The sequence below is a fragment of the Lampetra fluviatilis genome, chromosome 9 (assembly GCF_964198595.1).
Source record: "Lampetra fluviatilis chromosome 9, kcLamFluv1.1, whole genome shotgun sequence".
Taxonomy (NCBI): domain Eukaryota; kingdom Metazoa; phylum Chordata; class Hyperoartia; order Petromyzontiformes; family Petromyzontidae; genus Lampetra; species Lampetra fluviatilis.
Window position 1 is genome coordinate 12,976,294 of NC_136283.1, and position 14,726 is coordinate 12,991,019.

Consider the following 14,726-nt stretch of genomic DNA (forward strand, 5'->3'; position numbering starts at 1 on the left):
AGTTAAACGCAACGCAAAGTAGCCGTTTTAGATTGGCTATGTCAAGAGCTCTGACACCTGACGTTTCATGAAGAAGAAAATATATAAATTGAATGCTCTAGTGATGTCTCTCCTGTACTGTCACGAGAGCACTACAGTGGTAAGCCATCACCACTATCTCGTTGGACCTCCGTATGCAACCCTAGCTATAAGAAAAACCCGATATGCTGATTAGGCTGCACCTGCAAGGTAACATTACCTCTGCTGTGCAGAGGCAAATGGCCCAAGTCCACACCAAGATGTCAGTCCCTGATGGAACAGATTATATATTGAGAATGGACAGGACTCATGGAGTAAGTGTTCAAACTTCTGGCAACTACACTGTCCGTTTAGCATTGTTTAATGTGCGCACGTGTAATGACCAGGCAACCACACTAGGCAGTGTTAATGCTTATTTATTCACATTGCAGGCACCTCCTCTGCCTCCCCCCCCCCCACATCTTCTGCTAATACTCAGAACCGGTCCTGTAAATTTAGGGCACAAGCTCGTCATTAACACACAAGATACAAGGGAACGGAGCGAACACAAGCAGGCTTGGGTGTGCATGGACACTTGAGAAACAACAATGATACCACCTTGCCCTCCCCAAGGGTGGGCCCCTGTTGAAGTCAGTCCAAACCCCAGCGATAATTACCCCTTTGCGGCTAGGCGTCATTGATACAGGAGCGCACGGTCTTGTAGAGCTGCTGTTGGTACCATAGCGAATTTCTGGTCTGCAGAGTGTGTGTGCACGTTCTGCCTGCACGGGAAAAATCCCTGACGTTCAGTTAATACTAACTTGGCATTAGATAATTAACTAATATTAATTACAATATCTGGGTAAATATTTTAGACCACTTTGCTGAGACAAAAAGCATGTATTGTGCACTAGCGTACAGCATTGCAAAGCGACCCAGTATAGGGGTGCAAATTACATTATTGGCAGATTTATAATTGCAGTATCCTTACGTAGTGGACAGTTTATCAACACCGTGTCTATATTCATGCTGAGATATTATTGAACCAGTGGATGGCCTCCAGAAATAGCGTGTTAAATACCGGAAATGCTGCCAGTGTATGAAAATTGCATTGGTGCGAATGGAGTTCTAGATCAGTTCAGCTGGTGATTTGGAGGATGCGCCTGTTAACGCCCGTATATTTGTAGTTATTTTAGTTTTTTGAGGATGGGCTGGATTTTGCGCACCGCATCCATCACAGCCGTCTTGTTGACGATGTCTCCAAACTGACGCTCCTTATGATCCAGCAAGACGCCCTAGGGGGGAGGGGGGAGCAATGGTGGAAGGGAAGGAGCAGAGGGAAAAAATGCAGTGGCAGAAAGAATTTTGAAATACATTTGTATCTTGGAACATGTAACTTTTTTTTATTTAAACATTTCTAATGCCTCGTGGACAAGACTGGCGATGGAATGGCATCGACATAAAAGAACTTGGCCAATAGGATGAGCACTGCGGACGTGGGGTAATTACATCAGCTTCATGTGCAGAAGATGGATTAAAGCATCCCAGCGTTGTGAGGACAGTGTGGGAAGGCCTTTATCCAGGCGTGAAAAGACGAGCTTGATAATGCAAATACTGATCGCTCTAATCTGGTTGTTGCAGGCTTATCTCAACAGCACGTGAGTTGTCAATCTTGAATGTAACATACATTCAAGGTGACGCTGAATTAAAAAAAAAAACTCCCAACTTCAATGTAGTTTCTTCTTGAAAGCAAAGCGTCTTCTATATTTAGGCTCTTCTGAATAAATAGATCACATCGCTATGATTCACAAAACTCCACAGGCCGAGCTCACCTGGTCTCCGGCACCAATGACGTAGACTCCACCCAGGATGCGCCCCTCGCCCAGCATGTTCCCCTGGAAGCCGCCCTCCCTCGCGCGCATGAAGTTACGCCACACACTCAGGCGCACGAAGCCCAGCCAGAACATCCAGCGTTCCTTGGGTCCATAGAACCTCCGCTGCGAGAAATAATACAGAGTAAGTATTACAGATGGCCATTGTCTAAATTCGATTTAATCGAATTGCATTTGCGATGGTATCTAAATAGCAGGACGCTACCACGCTGCACTTGCAATAAAGAAGTAATTGGTTTGATTCATCCTCCCAGCGTTGCAGTTGAAACTATGGTGAAAGGTAAATAACCCCATACTCTGTTTTTTCGGTAAGGTCACGTAGGTAAAAAAGAAAATAAAAATAAATAAATCACGACGTTTCGGAGGCAACACAAACTGTATCAAGTGATACAGTAGTTTTGCTGTGACGGTGCCAACTGAAGACGGAAGCTTGTGTTGCCTCCGAAACGTGATTTATTCATTTTATTTTTTACCTACGTGACTTTACCGAAAAAACCACAGAGTATGGACCCTTGCAGTCACCAAAACTTCAAATCTAGAAGTAAATAACCCCCTCGACCCTCTATCCGCCCAGCAGTATAAATGGGTTCACCACGGCCAATGGGCAGGTTGCATGTGGAGGGAGAAAAGTATGGTTGCTCTGAGCACTTCCATGATGTTGGGCCAACATGGAAGAGTAGGCCAAAATACCCTGTGGAGAGGCTCCAGTGCTCCCTCCTAGTGGAGGCCCTCCTGCCAGCAGTGGCATGGGTAAGCATTTGCAAGGCTGTTCTTTTATGTTTTCCTAGCATGACTCAAAACCCTCTCCACGCCCCCATCACCGCCAAACCTCCTGGTCGAGGTAGACCTGGCCCTGGAAGAATGGCCGGAAGTCCTTGATCTCGGTTCCCACGTCCTCGTGCACCACAGCTGCCAGTGGCACGTCGTGCTCCGAGAGGAACGGGGCCAGTGCAGAGAGGAGGCTCGCCTCCTGCAGAGCACAAACGCCGCACACGGCACGTGCCACTCACCATCCTTCCTCCTATCAGCACCGTTGGCTATGTACGGTGCGAAAGAAGTTCATGCAAACATTCGGCGCCGAACCAAATCTATTGGCCACTCACCAAAAACACTTGCATGCATGACTGCGACTAAGAGCCTTTGCTTGCCTGAGGGTTTGTAGTAATTTACCCCTCTGTTCTGAAATGAAATGTGGTCATAACTTGACTCACAATTATTTGAATGTGAATAATCCTCGTTATTCAGCCAGTAAAGCTTCACTGCGTTTCAAAAATGGGATTTTTCAGGACTGTCCGACATTGGGATGTTAGGACAATTAATTTGCGAGTGGCACGTGGCAGGAAACCGGAGTGCCCGTGGACAATGCGCGCACTCGCAGACAACATCCTTCGCACACGAGAAATTCCACACGGATGGATAGAAGAATCCGTCGTTTCTATGTAATCTAGCCGCCTCGCAGCTCAAGCTGTGGGGCGTCAACAACAGTGTTCGTGTTTGCATTCCTAGACAGTCTTCCAACCAATTACTACCAGGCTTAACTCTGATTAACTTCGGGGTGATTGGGTCACAGGCAATGACAGGGCATGGAAAATCTCAAGTGCTGTAAGGTTTTTCCCCGCGTGAATCTTTAGCGTACACTGTGAAGCGGAGAGCGTGTCAACGTGGTTATTACACCCGCAGTAATAATCAGGGCGGCCACTGAAATTAAAATTACGAACGTCCGCGACAAGTGGTGAACGTGCGAGCCGCTGGGCCATGCCACGGCCCCCAATGTGATGCAAGTTCTCATCAGGCGTAGGGCTCAATGGTTCGTTACGCGTCTCTTGTGAAATAACATCGTCCCGTCACTCACGCTCGAGGGGGGTGAAAATGACGTGCACCTGTGGCGTGTACCTCTCTGCACAAAAATCATCCGGGACGCCGCACGGCCATCACCACGGCACCTTTATCCCGCCACAGCTCCCCCGCACGGAACTTGCGCGACTCTGCACGTGGTGGGTCCGCACGGGCATGAAGTCACCCACAAACATGCAACAGGCAGCGGTTAATGCGCACGCAGGCGTGTACTTAAAGCCATATATGTGCGCATTGAATTGGTGAGTGAGTGAGTGGATGTGAATGCGTGACTGGGTGAATTGGTCAGTGAGTGAGTGGATGTGAATGCGTGACTGGGTGATTAAGCAGATGAGAGAATGAAAACGCTTGGCGAAAGATTGAATCGGGTGACTGAATTAAGTGAGTGCGTGAGCGAGTAAGTGACTGAGTGATTAAGTAGGTGACTAAGAGAGTGGGTAGATGATGGAGTTAGTGACCCAGTAGGCGATTGAGTGAAACGGCGAGTGGATAATTGAGTGATAGGTGGGTGAGTGAGCGAGTGGACCGAATGCTGTCAGTATCTTTTTATTTTTCGATTTAAAGCTTTCGTGACTGCAGGGATTAATCTTCTTGGTTCTTTTGGTAAAGTCACGTAGGAGGGAAATAATAAAATAATAAAAATAAAACATAATAAAATAATTCTCACGACGTTTCGGCTGCTTGCGTTGTGGCTGAAACGTCGTGAGAATTATTTTATTATGTAGTATTTTTATTATTTTATTATTTCCCTCCTACGTGACTGTCAGTATCTGTTGCTAGGTTCGTTGTTGCCAGCGGTTTGACTTACCTCCATCGAGCGAGCTGAGCGGCGCATCTGCCAGGTAGACCAGTTTTGCCGGCTCGGCCTGCGGAAGCAGCCAGTCTGTGTTGGCGAGGATCAGGCTGGCCAAGGCTGCCCCCATCCCGCCCAGCGACAGCACCACCAGGGAGCACCCCATCACGTCTGCCCTGGGAGCAAAGACAAAGATCCCCCCCCATCCCGTATAGCCGTCATAGACTGTTGGGGCAAGTGCTGTTAGCGAGCACCTATGAAGGCCGGCCACGGCACACGAGGGGGTGGGTGGCCAGCACCTCGCCCGATAGTATTTGTCTCCCCAGTGGCAAATTTTACACATTACGATGATAAAGGCACATGGGAACATACCTGCCCAGAGACAATGTGATAAGGCGAGCACAAATTTTGGAGATAGGAGGGAATCAGAATATGTATTTATACTGGAGGAATCCGATGAAATATAACGCTCTTTTTCAATGTTTACACATTGCATCAGGTACTCATTTGAGACTGAGTCGACCTAGGGGAAGCCCAGGACCGGTTCAGATAATGGTCACTGGTGTTGGCCGTGCGCGGGAATCGAACTCGGGTCGCTGGGTTCGTAGTGCTGCACGCTAACCGCTGCACCACCACTCGCACACACACAAGTGGGAACAGAGGTAGGACGTTTACTCTCTCAACCATGTCCGTGTGATCCGATTAGCCGAGTAATCAAACTGATAATAGGTCGAATAATGAATTAGCTTAAATAGTCGAACAGTTCAGCTCTCGATTTAAAGCTTTCGTGACTGCAGGGATTCATCTTCTTGGTTCTTGTCGGTAAAGTCACGTAGAAGGGAAATAATAAATTAATAAAAATAAAACATAATAAAATAATTCTCACGACGTTTCGGCCACAACGCAAGCAGCCGTCCTCAGGTGAAGACCAGGTCTGTCGGGGAGACAGCGTCTCATTCAGACGTATCTCGAATTAAAGCGCCCTGTAATCCAGCCCTTTGAAGAAGAGGATCGGTGTGGCATGGCTATCGAGAGTGCAGGCAGCGCTACTGCACCGTGGCCAGGCTACAGAGACGGGGGGGGAAGGCGGACGGGGATGGGATCCATTTCATTCCACGCAGCAGGTCCCACGCCAACCACTGGGCTGCGAGGTGGCCAACAGGTGGAACTACAGTCCGTCCTCCTGGAACGCCATCGAGTTTTCGCAACGTGAATCAGATACATCGCGTTTTTTTGTTTTGCAACGCGGATGCGAATTGGATAGAACGCGATCGAGTGGACAGAGCTACGTCGCAGCGTGAGCAGGAATAGGCGGCGGGTGTACGGCTGCCTCGGCCTAGCAGCAGCAGCAGTAGCAGCAGTAGCAGCAGCAGTAGCAGCAGCATCAGCGTCACACCACAAGGCGTTGGGATGCTGCTGGATGCTTCTAGATGCTACCCACTGCGCCTCAAATCTTTGCTCAGCCTACGTACGCATCTCACGTGCTATCGTGGACTGTGCTTTACCCCCCTATGTTATATATTACTTATAATGACGCGAGATTTCCATAACGCGGTGTTTCTTCAGGAACACAACTACTTGACCGTTATCGGAGAACACGGCTGTACATCGAGTGGGTTCCTGACCTGTATCTGCATACCATTTGAGCTGTTATGCCTTTACGCTAGTTTTCTACTTCAACCCTAGTTTACTTCCACACGTGAAATGCTACTTCGCGAGGAATTATCGGCCAAACATGCCAAATGCAGGAGCCTCCCGAAAAATGTTTCGAGGCTCGTGAGATTTTTAGGGTGAACACCAAACTCTGGGGGTCCGAATTCTCGGCAGCGGTTATTTCAGGCCGATTAAGCCCCATGGCTCTTTGGATTACCCACTTCTGGTGGCTGAAGCAGTTAGTGGTTCCTGGCACGCTGGCACAACGCCTGTAATCTGGGGTAGAGAAGCAGTTTGCATAATGCAGCATGGCACGTAGTTTGACCTTTGTACAGACTGTTATCCTAGCAACCGCATGGATCTTCTGAAAATTGCTCCGATCATTCAGGAACTGACCAAACATCTGAATGAAGAAAAGCTCACGAAAATAGATGGCATTTCATTGACACACACACACTGGCGGAGCCAGTGGGGGGGGGGGGGGGGTGGCACGTGCCCCCCCCCAATGATCCGATCGAAATCCTTAATTTCGATCGGATCATTGGAGTGTATTAGTAATAAATCGGCATTTTGCGACCCCCACTGCCACTGTGTAGCATATTATTACGTGCCAGGGACTCTATGAGATGATAGGACAATAGTCCGAGTCCATAATTGGAAATAAGTAACGGCAAAGCAGTTAGAAGTGACTCACAGAATTGTGCGCAGTGTTGTACACAGTACACGACTTCCCTGAAGGCATTCGCCTTCAGCGAGCGCGATGCCGATCACACATGGTTCGAATTCGACCCTCGATCGATGGCTGCGCCATCGCCGCACACGCGGCAAATAAAAAGCAAGGGACAAGTCCTTACTTACTAACAACTCCTTACTCACTAACAACTCCTTACTTACTAACAACTCCTCTATCATGTTTCATTGCTGGAGGGATTGCTCCCCTCCCTACCTGAAAATCCTGGCTCCACCATCACACACACAATGACCACAATGCTACATTGTTATTAACTGATCGAGTCACATGTAAGTCTGATGACCATTAAAATACATGTAACTATAAAATGCCTCTCTATCCATACAGTTTACACAGCTCAGGGCAATAATAATAATCCGCAGACACCATGTATAAGAAAATAGAGCAGCACTGGCTTAGGCTGTACTGCTAAAGGCACAAAGCTATACCTCTAATGGCCCATATATCCTAAATTAATGTAAACGCAAGCCCTGTCACTCAGACACGTATAACTAAGATTTGCCACACAGCTGTGAAGCGCGCGTGTAACTCACCTGCCAACGAAACTGTGCGCTGTAACCGCACGCCTCTTTGTGCCGACGGCGTGTTGCGTGTGTCAGTTTTGTTGGCAGATAAAAGGGTAAAAAAACAATTATCATATTTTGCTCCTGGCAAAGGAGGTTCCAATGGCGTGTTGCGTAACCTTCACTGGAATCTGCAGCAACAAACTCATCTCTCCAGACTTTGTCCCCCCCCCCAATTACCCCAGAGTCACTCCCCACCCATCGACTGATGCGACTGCCCCCTTCGCCGCAGCCAAACCCTCCAAATGCGGAGCTCACGATCAGACCACTACGGCGGCGCTGTGAACGGCGAAAGTGAAGAGCGAACCAAGAAAAATTTTAAGTGGGTAGGGCAAAGAGCTAGTGCCTGGTTAGATGGTGTGGTTATAGTAATGGCAAGGGCTGGTGTCTGGTTGGATGGTGTGGTTATAGTAATGGCAAGGGCTAGTGCCTGGTTGGATGATGTGGTTATAGTAATGGCAAGGGCTGGAGGCTGGTTGGATGGTGTGGTTATAGTAATGGCAAGGGCGGGAGGCTGGTTTGATGGTGTGGTTATAGTAATGGCAAGGGCTGGAGGCTGGTTGGATGGTGTGGTTATAGTAATGGCAAGGGCGGGAGGCTGGTTTGATGGTGTGGTTATAGTAATGGCAAGGGCTGGTGTCTGGTTGGATGGTGTGGTTATAGTAATGGCAAGGGCTAGTGCCTGGTTGGATGGTGTGGTTATAGTAATGGCAAGGGCGGGAGGCTGGTTTGATGGTGTGGTTATAGTAATGGCAAGGGCTGGAGGCTGGTTGGATGGTGTGGTTATAGTAATGGCAAGGGCGGGAGGCTGTTTGATGGTGTGGTTATAGTAATGGCAAGGGCTGGAGGCTGGTTGGATGGTGTGGTTATAGTAATGGCAAGGGCTAGTGCCTGGTTGGATGGTGTGGTTATAGTAATGGCAAGGGCGGGAGGCTGGTTGTATGGTGTGGTTATAGTAATGGCAAGGGCTGGTGTCTGGTTGGATGGTGTGGTTATAGTAATGGCAAGGGCTAGTGCCTGGTTGGATGGTGTGGTTATAGTAATGGCAAGGGCTGGAGGCTGGTTGGATGGTGTGGTTATAGTAATGGCAAGGGTGAGTGTCTGGTTGGATGGTGTGGTTATAGTAATGGCAAGGGTCAGTGTCTGGTTGGATGGTGTGGTTATAGTAATGGCAAGGGTTAGTGCCTGGTTGGATGGTGTGGTTATAGTAATGGCAAGGGTCAGTGTCTGGTTGGATGGTGTGGTTATAGTAATGGCAAGGGTTAGTGTCTGGTTGGATGGTGTGGTTATAGTAATGGCAAGGGCTGGAGGCTGGTTGGATGGTGTGGTTATAGTAATGGCAAGGGCTGGAGGCTGGTTGGATGGTGTGGTTATAGTAATGGCAAGGGTGAGTGTCTGGTTGGATGGTGTGGTTATAGTAATGGCAAGGGCTGGAGGCTGGTTGGATTGTGTGGTTATAGTAATGGCAAGGGTTAGTGTCTGGTTGGATGGTGTGGTTATAGTAATGGCAAGGGTTAGTGTCTGGTTGGATGGTGTGGTTATAGTAATGGCAAGGGCTGGAGGCTGGTTGGATGGTGTGGTTATAGTAATGGCAAGGGTGAGTGTCTGGTTGGATGGTGTGGTTATAGTAATGGCAAGGGTTAGTGCCTGGTTGGATGGTGTGGTTATAGTAATGGCAAGGGTTAGTGCCTGGTTGGATGGTGTGGTTATAGTAATGGCAAGGGTCAGTGTCTGGTTGGATGGTGTGGTTATAGTAATGGCAAGGGTTAGTGTCTGGTTGGATGGTGTGGTTATAGTAATGGCAAGGGCTGGAGGCTGGTTGGATGGTGTGGTTATAGTAATGGCAAGGGCTGGAGGCTGGTTGGATGGTGTGGTTATAGTAATGGCAAGGGCTGGAGGCTGGTTGGATGGTGTGGTTATAGTAATGGCAAGGGCAGGAGGCTGTTTGGGTGGTTTTCGTAATGACAAGGGCGGGAGGCTAATTGGATGGTGTGGTTATAGTAATGGCAAGGGTCAGTGTCTGGTTGGATGGTGTGGTTATAGTAATGGTAAGGGTGAGTGTCTGGTTGGATGGTGTGGTTATAGTAATGGCAAGGGTTAGTGTCTGGTTGGATGGTGTGGTTATAGTAATGGCAAGGGCTGGAGGCTGGTTGGATGGTGTGGTTATAGTAATGGCAAGGGCTGGAGGCTGGTTGGATGGTGTGGTTATAGTAATGGCAAGGGTGAGTGTCTGGTTGGATGGTGTGGTTATAGTAATGGCAAGGGCTGGAGGCTGGTTGGATTGTGTGGTTATAGTAATGGCAAGGGATAGTGCCTGGTTGGATGGTGTGGTTATAGTAATGGCAAGGGTTAGTGCCTGGTTGGATGGTGTGGTTATAGTAATGGCAAGGGTCAGTGTCTGGTTGGATGGTGTGGTTATAGTAATGGCAAGGGTTAGTGTCTGGTTGGATGGTGTGGTTATAGTAATGGCAAGGGCTGGAGGCTGGTTGGATGGTGTGGTTATAGTAATGGCAAGGGCTGGAGGCTGGTTGGATGGTGTGGTTATAGTAATGGCAAGGGCTGGAGGCTGGTTGGATGGTGTGGTTATAGTAATGGCAAGGGCAGGAGGCTGTTTGGGTGGTTTTCGTAATGACAAGGGCGGGAGGCTAATTGGATGGTGTGGTTATAGTAATGGCAAGGGTCAGTGTCTGGTTGGATGGTGTGGTTATAGTAATGGTAAGGGTGAGTGTCTGGTTGGATGGTGTGGTTATAGTAATGGCAAGGGTTAGTGTCTGGTTGGATGGTGTGGTTATAGTAATGGCAAGGGCTGGAGGCTGGTTGGATGGTGTGGTTATAGTAATGGCAAGGGCGGGAGGCTGTTTGGGTGGTTTTCGTAATGACAAGGGCGGGAGGCTAATTGGATGGTGTGGTTTTGGTTCCTATAGGGCTCCTGTTTGTCTGTTCTGGTTTGAATTACGGCTGATGTTTGGTCCAAGTAGGGTTAGAGGTACTGCCTGGTTGGATGTTATGGCGTCAGCACTCATGTAGAGTTCATGCGGGAGCACGTCAAGATTTTAACTTTCAACTATCCCAAGAACTAGAAAAAGAATTGGCGAATTTGCAGAACCGGCGTTTTGGAACAACCCCGTTTCCTCGCTTAACATCGTAAACCTTCAAAAAATATCCCGAAGCAGATTAGTGCTGGATGTGATTTGTAACTTTCATCCTCACCCATATATCGATAGTTTAATTTTAATGTGCAATTTATTGAGGGACTGTGTGTGTTGTCTCTTGGTCTGGTTTTGCTGTTCTTTTGCTCCCTTGCCCAAGCTTGGGAATTGGTGTACTTAATTTGAACTTATAAACTCATTTTTGTGTGATCTGTTTACCTTTCCTATTCTCTGCACTGCTATCGTGTGTTTGTGCCGTTTGTCGTTGTAACTTTCTGACCCTCCCCTACTGAACATCTGTGATAAAGAACTTCATAGCTTTGATTTAAAGCTTTCGTGACTGCAGGGATTCATATTCTTGGTTCTTTCGTTAAAGTCACGTAGAAGGGAAAAAATAAAAAATGTATTTCCCTTCTACGTGACTTTACTGAAAGAACCAAGAATATATAACTTCATAGCTCATCGGATTTCTCCACGATAAAAATAAGATTCTGAGGATTGAAGTGTGGGGGTCATGCAAAGGACAGGGGGGGCACACGACCAGAGAGGAATATTAAAGAAGGGCGCTGGTAAGGAAGGCGTGAAAAAATGGTGATTGGGGGAAAACCTCTAAAGGATACAGATTGGCAAAAAAGAGGGGAGGAAGGAGAGGGTATACAAGTTGGTGTGAGACAGAGTGCTGAAGAGAAAGGCTGATCGTCAACAAGTCTGTTCGTGCCCCACAAGTGTCGGTGTTGATCAAAACAAACAGGACCCTGCGGGGTGGGCTGGTAGGAACGAATAACCAAATAATATAAACATAATGTATTATTACACTTGTTTAGCCAGGAAAGCCCCACTGAGTCAAAAGGTTTTTGTAGGGTCCTGCCAATTGTTTGCAGTAGGGGGCGATGTTGATACACGGACGGACGGACGATATAATCTATTGGTGGTCTGGTCCACTTCGTTCCTACCAGTATAAAGTTCCCTTTCCAGGATGACTCGTGTCCGTACGGTTGGCGATGGCGAACCACCCACTGATATTTGTATTACCCCTTGCCCCATTTCCAAGCGTAGATGTTTCACTTCTTTTCAACTTCTGATATCCAGACACCATCACAAACCACACTTACTGCTGCTTCCCCTTTCAATGTGTCATAATAGTGAAACACAAAGGTGGTCAATTTGCCAAGTGGCTCAGAGGTCAGAGTAGTGAGCTGGCACCACTGATTTACATTGCCTCTAATTCGGACAACTGCCAGCGATTAAAACAACTTCTCAAGTGGAGGGAGTTGGTGTTCTTAGCCTCGACACCAATGACTACAAAAAACAAAGATCCCCCGTATAGCATGGACAGACTGTTGGGGCAAGTGCTGTGAGTGAGCACCTCTCAAGGCCGGCACGGCACACGAGGGGGTGTATGACCAACACCACGCCCGGCCGCCTTTGTCTCCCTAGTGGCGATGTTTACACACCGCACCAGGTACTCATTTGAGACTGAGTCGACCTAGGGGAGGCCCATGGCCAGTTTAGATAATCGCCACTGGTTCGTAGCGCAGCACGCGAACCGGTGCGCTACGCTCCCCACAATGACTGCGCGCACACAAACACTCGATTTGGCTAAATGTCAGCTCTTAGTGGGCAGAACAGTTGGGGAATGCCTCCCCCGATTATCGAACAAAGGTCACTTAACGATATTTGCGATATCCCCTTTCCATTGGCTGTATTAGAAGCACCCACCCAACCGACACTGCTGCAACAAAAACCCCGACGGGCGATATTAACACAGCACGGTTTGCATTTTCTGCACGCAAAAAATATTTATCTTTTACGATTTCCACTCCGCATTCCGCAGTCTGGAGGGTAATTGATTCCATTCGCGCACGGGACTCAGAGAGTTGCTGTAACTGTGACACTTTTGGGTTGCTCATGTCGATTTCAAAATTTTCTCCACGGTGGCAATGGCTGGCTGCTTTCAGACAAATCGACACAGCGTGTTTGTTCAATGAGACGGTCTCTAAACACCAAGAAATGCCGTTAAGCCTCCTGAGAATAGCAATGGTAGCAAATATACAAATCCACAATGTGTCATTGCTGCCTTTTACCAAAAAGCAAAGGCGGCTATTCGTTTGTGGATACTCCACTGAAATAATTTGACCGGAGTGCAGATACAACGATGGTATTTTATAAAGCCTCTACACGTCTACAAGCAATCTTAGTCCACATTGCGTATGTTAACTCTCTCCACGATAAGACGTGGAGCCATGTGGCGTGCACAATATTCAATCGCATCGCAGCATCAACAGGCCGTCTTGTACATCCCCATCACACATGGACAATTACAGACGAGGCACAGCGCGCAACTGCAGTGCGATTGTGGTCGTGCAAACCAAACACGAACTCTGCTCTGAAGCCCTCTCTCGTTGTGGCCAGCAGATCGCAGGCATTGGCATTTAGCTCCCGAGAACAATGCCAAACGCAACAATAGATTTGACGTTTTCGTGACTGCAGGGACCCATACTCTTTGGTTCTTTCGGTAAAGTCACGTAGGTAGAAAATAAAATTAATAAAATCAAGACGTTTCGGTAGTAGAACATGTTAATTAGCGGGCTATTATAACACCAGCAGAGTATCGATGAACGGATAACCACACGAGCCAAGCAAACACCCACCAGCAGCCTCACCTCTCACCACACCTGCCCACGGCTGGAGGAGACTTTATTCAACTTTACTTCGTTAAGGTGTCCGCATTGGCTCATTAAAAAGATCCGTATCACATCACATCACGGCGGCGGCGGCGACTGGCAGAACGGCGCTTGGCACCGGGGTCGAAAGCTCCGTTCGTAGCGCGTTAACGAAAGACGCCACCGCGAAAACTAAACGCATAACTCAGCAACTCGTCCAGACGACACGGGGAGGGCCCTTTAAGCCAACCACGAGCTCGCAACAAAGTGGGCAGATCGAGGACGCAGCTTTTACATTTCGGGGTTGAAGTAATCGGGCGTCGGGTGCTTAGCGGCGAAGAGCAATTTGGAAGCGGTGGGGGGGGTTACGATCTCGTTTGGCATCGAACTCGGCACGGCGTAACGTAGGCAGAGAGGGAGACTTTTTTTTACTTTTAAACCACTTCTATTGATGCCAGCAGCAACAGCACTGGAGACAATTTCAATGCGAGAGAGAGAGAGGTGGGGTGGGTGGTGGGGTGGGGCGCGATTTGCCGATGAACGTCCAGAAATGCAGTCCTCTGGCTTGTGTATCGATCGAAACGTCGTGATCTTCTACCAACGCGACTCTACCCAAAAAAACAAACAGCGCACTTTGGTCAGTTCGCGCGTGCGGAGGGCGATAGTTTACGAGCCTCGGCTATAACTCGCCCATGAGAGCGGTTACCAGCTATTGATTTCTTCTAGCTCCGTGACTTCACCGAGAGAATCAAAGGGTAACGATGACGACTCACCGCTTGGGACGCGAGGCGAACCGGCAGCCTGCAATCGAACTGAGGACCGGGCAGCGACGCTAACCGCTGCGCCACCGCTCAACCGAGTTAAGCCCCGCCCTTGTCACGTGGCCTCCAGCTGCTCGCCTGGGACGTCATCGCCCCGCGTGCAATTCGGAGGGCCATCTTGCGCAGGGGGTAAGGGGCCGTCCATAAATGACGTCACGCACCGAGGGGGGGTGGGGTCAGACATTTGTGACGATGTGTGACGAGGGGGGCGGGTGAGAAATGTGACGTCACATCAAAATGCGCGACTTTTAATTAATTTAGACAACGCGTTCTACTTAATTAATTAGACTTTTAATGTTTTCTCCTACAACATCAGAGTGCAGAGCCACATTAAATACGCACTACAATGCCAATAGTTTAAAGCGATTTGAAGCATGTTTTATTTGGGGGGGAGGCAGAGCTGTGACGTCATATTTGAGGGGGGGGGGGTCTGATTGTTGTGACGAAAAAAATCGTCAAAAATCGCGTGACGTCATTTATGGACGGCCCCTAAGGTGGGTGTCCGAAACGTCGGCCAACCAATGCAGGGTTGGGCGAGTGAGGCTTGAACAAAGTTGTTTTGATTTGGCGGCGGCGGCGGCTCCACAGGG

The 14,726-nt window shown here is 48.6% G+C and overlaps 1 protein-coding gene across 4 annotated transcripts; it reads right to left on the reverse strand.

Moving 5' to 3' along the window:
• Nucleotides 1-418: 418 nt before the first annotated feature.
• On the reverse strand, nucleotides 419-14,203 carry PRXL2A (peroxiredoxin like 2A). Of its 4 annotated transcripts, none has more exons than XM_078859835.1 (6): nucleotides 14,089-14,203; nucleotides 4,552-4,707; nucleotides 3,783-3,874; nucleotides 2,719-2,859; nucleotides 1,830-1,994; nucleotides 419-1,292 (listed from the first exon to the last, which is right to left on the reverse strand). In XM_078859835.1, the coding sequence occupies exons 2-6, from the start codon at nucleotides 4,700-4,702 to the stop codon at nucleotides 1,185-1,187; spliced, it is 657 nt and encodes a 218-aa protein (XP_078715961.1). In that variant the 5' UTR covers nucleotides 4,703-4,707; nucleotides 14,089-14,203; the 3' UTR covers nucleotides 419-1,184. The 4 variants fall into 4 exon arrangements, with proteins under 4 accessions (XP_078715961.1, XP_078715960.1, XP_078715963.1 ...); XM_078859834.1 differs by having other exon boundaries at nucleotides 4,552-4,712; nucleotides 14,089-14,200; XM_078859837.1 differs by lacking the exon at nucleotides 14,089-14,203 and adding an exon at nucleotides 13,316-13,335 and having other exon boundaries at nucleotides 4,552-4,712.
• Between the last annotated feature and the right edge of the window lie 523 nt (nucleotides 14,204-14,726).